Below are 8,190 nucleotides of genomic sequence, written 5' to 3'. Positions count from 1 at the left end.
TTTTATTACTGCTAATTATTCTATTTGAAAGCAATATTAAATATAACTTGCAAGCAACACATATCATAAATATCATAATTTGTCAAAGCCTGTGCCATTTTTCTTTAATGTATTTTATTTGAGAGTTGATAGTATTTTATAAATGATTATAGATCTAAAAAATTACTGTTATTTATTAATAACTACATCAGGCTACAGTGTAAATGATCATTCCTTTTTCCTTTCCACCACAGATTACAAACATCTGCTTTTCCATGTATGAATTTCAGAATCATATACTTTATGTAGGAGTCAAAATTCAGGGTTTTCAGTGACTACACACTTAGACTGTACATTCATATTTAATCAAATTAAGAAATTAAGCTCTTTGAATATCAGTTTTGCAGTCGGTTTGCACAAACAGACATTTATTAAATATAAATACTTTTCAAACTTGGTTTATTCTGCAGAATTGTCTGCTATGGTCATGTCAAGTTTAATTAAATGAGACAAACTCTGTTGTAATCGCTATGTAGAAAGAAAACGATATTACAATATAGTAGCACTGTACTCAAGTCCTTGTTCTCCGCAGTCAGAGTTATTGGCTGGATTCAGCTGCTGGTGTTGGCAGCCCTTGTTCTTCCTCTCTCTTGCTGCGTTTCAGAAGTTTCCTCTTCTTCTTCTCCTCTTTCTCGATCTCAGCCACCATCTCTTTGAACTTGGTGCTGCGGGGGTCCAATGCATACCCGAAACGTTCTCTCGCCTCAGCCAGCAGTCTGTCCCGTTTAGCTTTCTCCTCCTTTTGCTTCTGTTTGGCCTCTCGTTTCTGCTTTTTCCAGTCGGAGATCATCTTGGGCATTTTGGCCATGTTTGCAGCGATGATCTTCTCTCTGTGCAGAAGCAAAGTGAGAAACCAATGAGCATGTATTAGAGATATTAAGTAGTTTAAGAATGGCTTTACTGGTAAGAATTCTTATTAACATTTAAATGTTTTTTTTTTGTAATGAGACTCAAGTGAAAAGATGTTGGAAGATACGAGTGGCTATTTTACTAAATGGACATATCCCCATTACTACGAGTTTATGGCAAATGCAGATCCAAGCACCTACTAAAGCAGTTGACACGGCAACATAGATATATACAGTGCATCCGGAAAGTATTCACAGCGCTTCACTTTTTCCACATTTTGTTATGTTACAGCCTTATTCCAAAATGGATTAAATTCATTATTTTCCTCAAAATTCTACAAACAATACCCCATAATGACAACGTGAAAGAAGTTTGTTTGAAATCTTTGCAAATTTATTAAAAATAAAAAACGAAATAAATCACATGTACATAAGTATTCACAGCCTTTGCCATGACACTCAAAATTGAGCTCAGATACATCCTGTTTCCACTGATCTTCCTTGAGATGTTTCTACAACTTGGAGTCCACCTGTGGTAAATTCAGTTGATTGGACATGATTGGTCTATATAAGGTCCCACAGTTAACAGTGCATGTCAGAGCACAAACCAAGCCATGAAGTCCAAGGAATTGTCTGTAGACCTCCGAGACAGGATTGTATCGAGGCACAGATCTGGGGAAGGGTACAGAAAAATTTCTGAAGCATTGAAGGTCCCAATGAGCACAGTGGCCTCCATCATCCATAAATGGAAGAAGTTTGGAACCACCAGGACTCTTCCTAGAGCTGGCCGCCCGGCCAAACTGAGCAATCGGGGGAGAAGGGCCTTAGTCAGGGAGGTGACCAAGAACCCAATGGTCACTCTGACAGAGCTCCAGCATTTCTCTGTGGAGAGAGGAGAACCTTCCAGAAGAACAACCATCTCTGCAGCACTCCACCAATCAGGCCTGTATGGTAGAGTGGCCAGACGGAAGCCACTCCTCAGTAAAAGGCACATGACAGCCCGCCTGGAGTTTGCCAAAAGGCACCTGAAGGACTCTCAGACCATGAGAAACAAAGATTGAACTCTTTGGCCTGAATGGCAAGCGTCATGTCTGGAGGAAACCAGGCACCGCTCATCACCTGGTCAATACCATCCCTACAGTGAAGCATGGTGGTGGCAGCATCATGCTGTGGGGATATTTTTCAGTGGCAGGAACTGGGAGACTAGTCAGGACGAGGGAAAGATGAATGCAGCAATGTACAGAGACATCCTTGATGAAAACCAGCTCCAGAGCGCTCTGGACCTCAGACTGGGGTGAAGGTTCATCTTCCAACAGGACAACAACCCTAAACACACAGCCAAGATAACAAAGAAGTGGCTATGAGACAACTCTGTGAATGTCCTTGAGTGGCCCAGCCAGAGCCCAGACTTGAACCTGATTGATCCCGATTGATCTCTGGAGAGATCTGAAAATGGCTGTGCACCCCATACAACCTGATGGAGCTTGAGAGGTCCTGCAAAGAAGAATGGGAGAAACTGCCCAAAAATAGGTGTGCCAAGCTTGTAGCATTATACTCAAAAAGACTTGAGGCTGTAATTGGTGCCAAAGGTGCTTCAACAAAGTATTGAGCAAAAGGCTGTGAATACTTATGTACATGTGATTTTTTTTTTTTCTTCGTTTTTTATTTTTAATAAATTTGCAAAGATTTCAAACAAACTTCTTTCACATTGTCATTATGGGGTATTGTTTGTAGAATTTTGAGGAAAATAATGAATTTAATCCATTTTGGAATAAGGCTGTAACATAACAAAATGTGGAAAAAGTGAAGCGCTGTGAATACTTTCCAGATGCACTGTATATATACACTTAAGAAATCGCAGGGACTGTTCACACCGAACGTGTTTTTGCACACATCTGCACTGTGTTTGAATTTGTTTTCTGATGTAATCACGTGATAGACGGACGTCTTTGACTGCTGTGGCGCATCTTGCTGTTTTATTCAAGTCTCGTGCAGGACTGACAGATTTTAGACAGTGTGTCAAGTTAAAATGAGCTTCAATATTTAAAAATGCATCTCGAGACACCTGCATTCTGCTTCATTTGTTGAGCTGCGTCTAGCTTGTTTTTAGCGCAGGTGTCATTAAGATTCAATGTTCTGTAAAGACACTGACTACCACACCTGGTGTCGTGAGTTTGAATCCAGGGCGTGCTGAGTGACTCCAGCCAGGTCTCCTAAACAACCAAATTGGCCCGGTTGCTAGGGAGGGTAGAGTCACATGGGGTAACCTCCTCGTGGTCGCTATAATGTGGGTCTCACTCTCGGTGGGGCGCGTGGTGAGTTGTGCGTGGATGCCGCGGAGAATAGCGTGAAGTCTCCGCGGTAACGCGCTCAACAAGCCACGTGATAAGAAGAGCGGATTGACGGTCTCAAACGCGGAGGCAGCTGAGATTTGTCCTCCGCCAACCGGATTGAGGCGAGTCACTACGCCACCAGGAGGACTTGGAGCGCATTGGGAATTGGGCATTCCAAAACCCCAATTGAAAGATTCAATGATCTGAAGAAGTTTAGATGTCAAATGTGACTTTTGCATCGTTACACATGATTCCAGATTGTAAAGTTTCAATACAAATATAGTTTCAGAGCGTGATAAACTGTAAGCCAATCTTTTTCCCCTTCTGCTCTAGTTTGCTGAGGGGCCGCTGTGCACTGTTAAAACAGTTTACTGTTACAAATGTTGCCTACGATGCTTACATGAAATAAAGCCTTTTGCAACAAATGTACTTGCTTGGAGAAGAAATTATAAATAGAGTGGATGATTTTGTGTTACAGATTTTATTAACCATTTAGGAACAGTTTAAGAACAGTTCAAGAATAATTTATTTGATGTTATAGGATTTATATGAAGTCTATCCTTTTATTGTCCATCTGGTCAAAGTTAATATGGGTTTTAGAAAAGTAATGAGTAATTTAATTACATTTCAGACAGAGTAATAAGAACAGTAATCTAATTACAATGTTGCTGTAATTAGTAATTAATTACTTTTTTGGAGTAACTTACCCAACACTGAATTTTCTCAAACTGTAAACACCGGTGTCTCTGTGGCTTTAAAAATAAATTCTGTTTGATTTGAGCGACCCGCTTAGACCTGCCCCAACAACTTTACTCAACCAGTGGTGCGAGTTGGAGGCGGGACTATCTGAACAACTGCAAATGAGGGGTGTATTCAGAAAGCTGTGTTGAAAACATTATTTTTGCAATTCCGTTCGTGGGGCACTAGTGTCGCTAAAATTACATACTTCAGCTTTAAAATATTATCTGGAAAATATTCACTTTTTTTTTAATTGACTACATCTTTTATAGAATAAAATAATTATGATTAATTTCATGATTTATTTTTTCTTTTATTTAAAAAGAAGAATGGTAATGTAGAAATGTAAAAAATATTTAATCTCATTGTCAACTTTGATTTAAAAAAACGCATTATTTTACATATTTGTTTTTCTTTAAACACTTCTACGGATCCCAGTTTAAAAACCCATGTACTAACCTAAGCCATATTATAACTGAGTGAGTAACAGACAAACCCATTTCACACCATATGAGGGAGAGGAGGAGCAAAAGAAACTGACAAGAAACGTAATTGGATCTCTCTTGTCTTGGGACACCGTGAGTGTGAATAAAGGGGCAGTCACACCATAATTCACTCCCATTCAAACTCACCCGAATGCGGAAGACCCTAAACGCAAACTCAAGCGAAGAAACTTCATACTACGCTACGTATCAAAAGTTTAAGTTTGGTGAACTCTGAACCGCGAATCCATATGATGAGAGGACACACGACCAATAGAAGATTAAAATGTCACACTCTTGGTTCAATAAAAAGAATACATATTTCAAAGCTGCATGTTTTATTGTTGCAAGAAAGTGAGTCGACAATAGATTAACTTTTATTTTTTTTTTACCCAATTTGGAATGCCCAATTCCCAGTGCACTTTTAAGTCCTCATGGTGGCGTAGTGATTCGCCTCAATCCGGGTGGTGGAGGACGAATCCCAGTTGCCTCCGCGTCTGAGACCGTCAACCCATGCATCTTATCATGTGGCTTGAGCGTGTTGCCACGGAGACATAGCGCGTGTGGAGGCTTCACACCATCCACTGCAGCATCCGCGCTCAACTCACCACGTGCCCCACCGAGAGCGAGAACCACATTATAGTGACCACGAGGAGGTTACCCCATGTGACTCTACCCTCCCTAGCAACCGGGCCAATTTGGTTGCTTAGGAGACCTGGCTGGAGTCACTCAGCACGCCCTGGGATTCGAGCTAGCGAACTCTAGGGGTGGTAGCCAGCGTATTTTACCACTGAGCTACAATGCGTACTTTACCACTTTTTTTTTTTTTTTAACTATAAATTCTCCTCCTTGCCCAGTAGGTGGCAATATGCATGAAGAATGCGAATCGCCAAAAACAAAAGAAGAATGTGGAAGTGAAAGTTGAGATTTATAGTTCATATATAGATCATATCGCTTTGGAAGGTATAAATTAAACCACTGGAGTTATACGGATTAATTTTGCTTTTATATGCTTTTTGGAGCTTGAAAGGGTCTGGTCACCATTCACTTGCATTGTATGGGCCTACAAAGCTGAAATATTCTTCTAAAAATCTTCGTTTGCATTCTGCAAAAGAAAGAAAGATTAAACATCTGGAATGGCATGAGTGTGAGTAAATAATGAGAGAATTTTCATTTCTTGGGTGAACTATCCCTTTAAGAGCTATGTCGGAGGGCATGATTATTTTAATTTTTAACTTTAATTTTGGTGTGCATGGAAGAAAAATAAATTACGTGGTTTTCGAACATGAAGGTGAAAAATAATGACGGTAAACTATTCTTTTAAGAACACAAAAGCTTGTAGGCCAATAGGTCTTTATCCATCTTTACCAAGACTGAAAAACACATCTCGCATGCACAAATTAAACGTTTGATGACAGAACAACATAAAATCACGCAAGAACCAATGACGTTTAAAGCCAACATCACACGCATACTTGAGGTGCCAACTGCCAAGTTTGAGAGCCCGGTTCCCTGTTATTTGACACTTTCACTCTGACCGTGAATTGTGAATTTTAACAATGGCATCAGTACCTGAAAACTACTGATTTTGAATGATGTTTCATCCAAGCCACTAGGTGTCAGTGTAAGTCTAAGATGACATGAACAAGAACTTAGTGCACCTTTAACAACATTAACACGTATTATGTAATATTCCGCTTTACAGCTCATTAGTTAATGTACACTCAAACAGGGAAAGTTAGATTCGTATTTTCATATAGGGCTCTACTGATCATGATATAATACTTGTTAATGAAAATATGCAGTTAAGTGTTGAATATTCCTTTTGACACTACTGTCGTTCAATGTACCTCTCCATCCGTCTCTCAGTCCTTTCTTTCTCTCTTGCTGCGATATTCTGTAGCATCACCTCCATCGGGGGGTGCCACTCTCTCTCCTCGGCCATCAGCTCCTCCAGTCGGGCGTGAGAGGGCCAGAGTCTGGTCGGATCCACTCCAGACGCCCGTCCATACCTGCCGAACAGTTTGCGTTCATATTTGTCTGTCTTCTGCCACTCGGGCGTCTTCTCGCTCTCTTTATCCGGTATATAAGGATCTTTTAAATTCAGCCGGAGGGGTTTGGGGTTATAATTCGCTATCTGCTGCAAAACAGCCGGTAAAAACGTGTTTAATTTAGAAATGCCAACTAATAACGCTGTCCTTCTGCTCAGCAAAGAGGACGCCATGTTTGATGAACACCCAGTGACCTCTGACCTTATGTGGGCGGGAGCTGTTGACGTCAGAATGATGACATGTGCTGCAATCTCGCCATCTGCTGGTAAATCCGGATTTATTCCAAGGCAGACAGTCTGGAAACAAATAGCCATCACAGGCTGTCCGCGGATAAAGTATTAAAACAGTCTTAAATTCTATTTTAAGGATTTTTTAAATGTTTTAAATAACTTTAATAACATTGAAACACGTTTTAAATGTCTTAAGCGGAAGGCATGGGTGTAGAATACACGGGGGATGCGGGGGACGTGTCCCCCTCACTTTCAATAAAACCAAAGTTCATCCACTGCACTTTTTCACAGGCAAATTTGTTTACGCTGCATCTTCCATACAGCAAATGTCTAAAAGTGTAAATGTAAATGTTAAAATTCACTGGTCAATCATGCAATTAATATAATTAAAAATTTTAATCGATTGAGAGCCTTAAAAATATATCTTATATATTTATGTTCGTCTTGCGCTAATCGTTCTGTTCCCCTCACTTTTGAAATGATTGCTACGCCCCTGGCGGAAGGTTTAAATTTATTGACGGAAAAGACATGAGAACGATTCAGCACAGCAGGCTTCGGATCTTTTGGACGGTTCATGTAAATGAACAGATTCAAAAAAATGGGGGAATAAATCTAAGCCATGTGAAAATAAATATCACACAAAATAAATAAATAAATAGGATTTTATGCAGTTACAAAAGTAAAAAAACAAAACAAAACAAAGAAGAAAAAAAAAACAGATTTTAATTTTTATTTTTTTACCTTGCTCAGCACTAAACACCATTCATACAGATCAATTTACCATATCGATCTCGCTATTTAATGACAAAATTCTTATTCCCCTTGGTTTTGTTACATACAGTAATTGGTCTTAGCCTAAATTCTTTTTAAAATTGGCTTTAAAAAAAAAAACTCTTAAAGTGTCTTAAATATCATTACCTTAAACCTGCAGATACCCTATATTAGTTGACTAATTTAATGTAATATAATACTTAATGTAATATAATATAATGACTTCTTCGATTGTTTTGTTTAGAATTCAGAATCTAGCATTTTAAAAACTTTAAACATTTTAAAAGATTGCAACTCATAAATGTTACTTGCATTTTTCTATTTTTGCTCTAGCTTTTTTAATTAGTATTTTATTTTATTTTAAACAAAAAGTAGTTGCACACTAAGCGGAATATTTTTCTGAAAATTTCTATATAAAATATAAATTTTTACAGTCACACTGAACTCTAAAATATTTCATTGTCTAGAAATTGCTTATTGCAAATTAAATCTTGATAAAATTATTTTTAAAATGTTTATCAAGTAATCACAAATGAATGGAAAAGTCATTGAAATTCACCTTTTTATATTTATTTGGGATAGTAAAATTCTATGAGACATTTTTAACATGTTTTTAACAGTCAAAGTTGAATTAACAGTTTAATAAATAGCAATATTTGTGTTTACTTTGTAATCATTATTAGTTTTCACAACTAAAT

General features: G+C 38.4%; 1 protein-coding gene across 1 annotated transcript; it reads right to left on the bottom strand.

Annotated features, from left to right (window-relative positions):
• Window positions 1-378: 378 nt before the first annotated feature.
• Window positions 379-6,704, bottom strand: gadd45gip1 (growth arrest and DNA-damage-inducible, gamma interacting protein 1). Its single transcript, XM_051717152.1, has 2 exons — window positions 6,291-6,704; window positions 379-869 (listed from the first exon to the last, which is right to left on the bottom strand). The coding sequence occupies exons 1-2, from the start codon at window positions 6,662-6,664 to the stop codon at window positions 578-580; spliced, it is 666 nt and encodes a 221-aa protein (XP_051573112.1). The 5' UTR covers window positions 6,665-6,704; the 3' UTR covers window positions 379-577.
• Between the last annotated feature and the right edge of the window lie 1,486 nt (window positions 6,705-8,190).

Source organism: Myxocyprinus asiaticus, chromosome 14 (assembly GCF_019703515.2).
Source record: "Myxocyprinus asiaticus isolate MX2 ecotype Aquarium Trade chromosome 14, UBuf_Myxa_2, whole genome shotgun sequence".
Taxonomy (NCBI): Eukaryota; Metazoa; Chordata; class Actinopteri; order Cypriniformes; family Catostomidae; genus Myxocyprinus; species Myxocyprinus asiaticus.
This window is presented reverse-complemented; position numbering and strand designations above follow the sequence as displayed.

What these genes read in the sequence shown, in the direction of transcription:
- gadd45gip1 (XM_051717152.1), bottom strand. Translation starts at nt 6,664, where the DNA reads ATGGCGTCCTCTTTGCTGAGCAGAAGGACAGCGTTATTAGTTGGCATT. An exon ending in ACTGAGAGACGGATGGAGAG is followed by an intron (nt 870 to 6,290) that starts GTACATTGAACG and finishes GCTTCTGCACAG; the next exon opens with AGAGAAGATCATCGCTGCAA.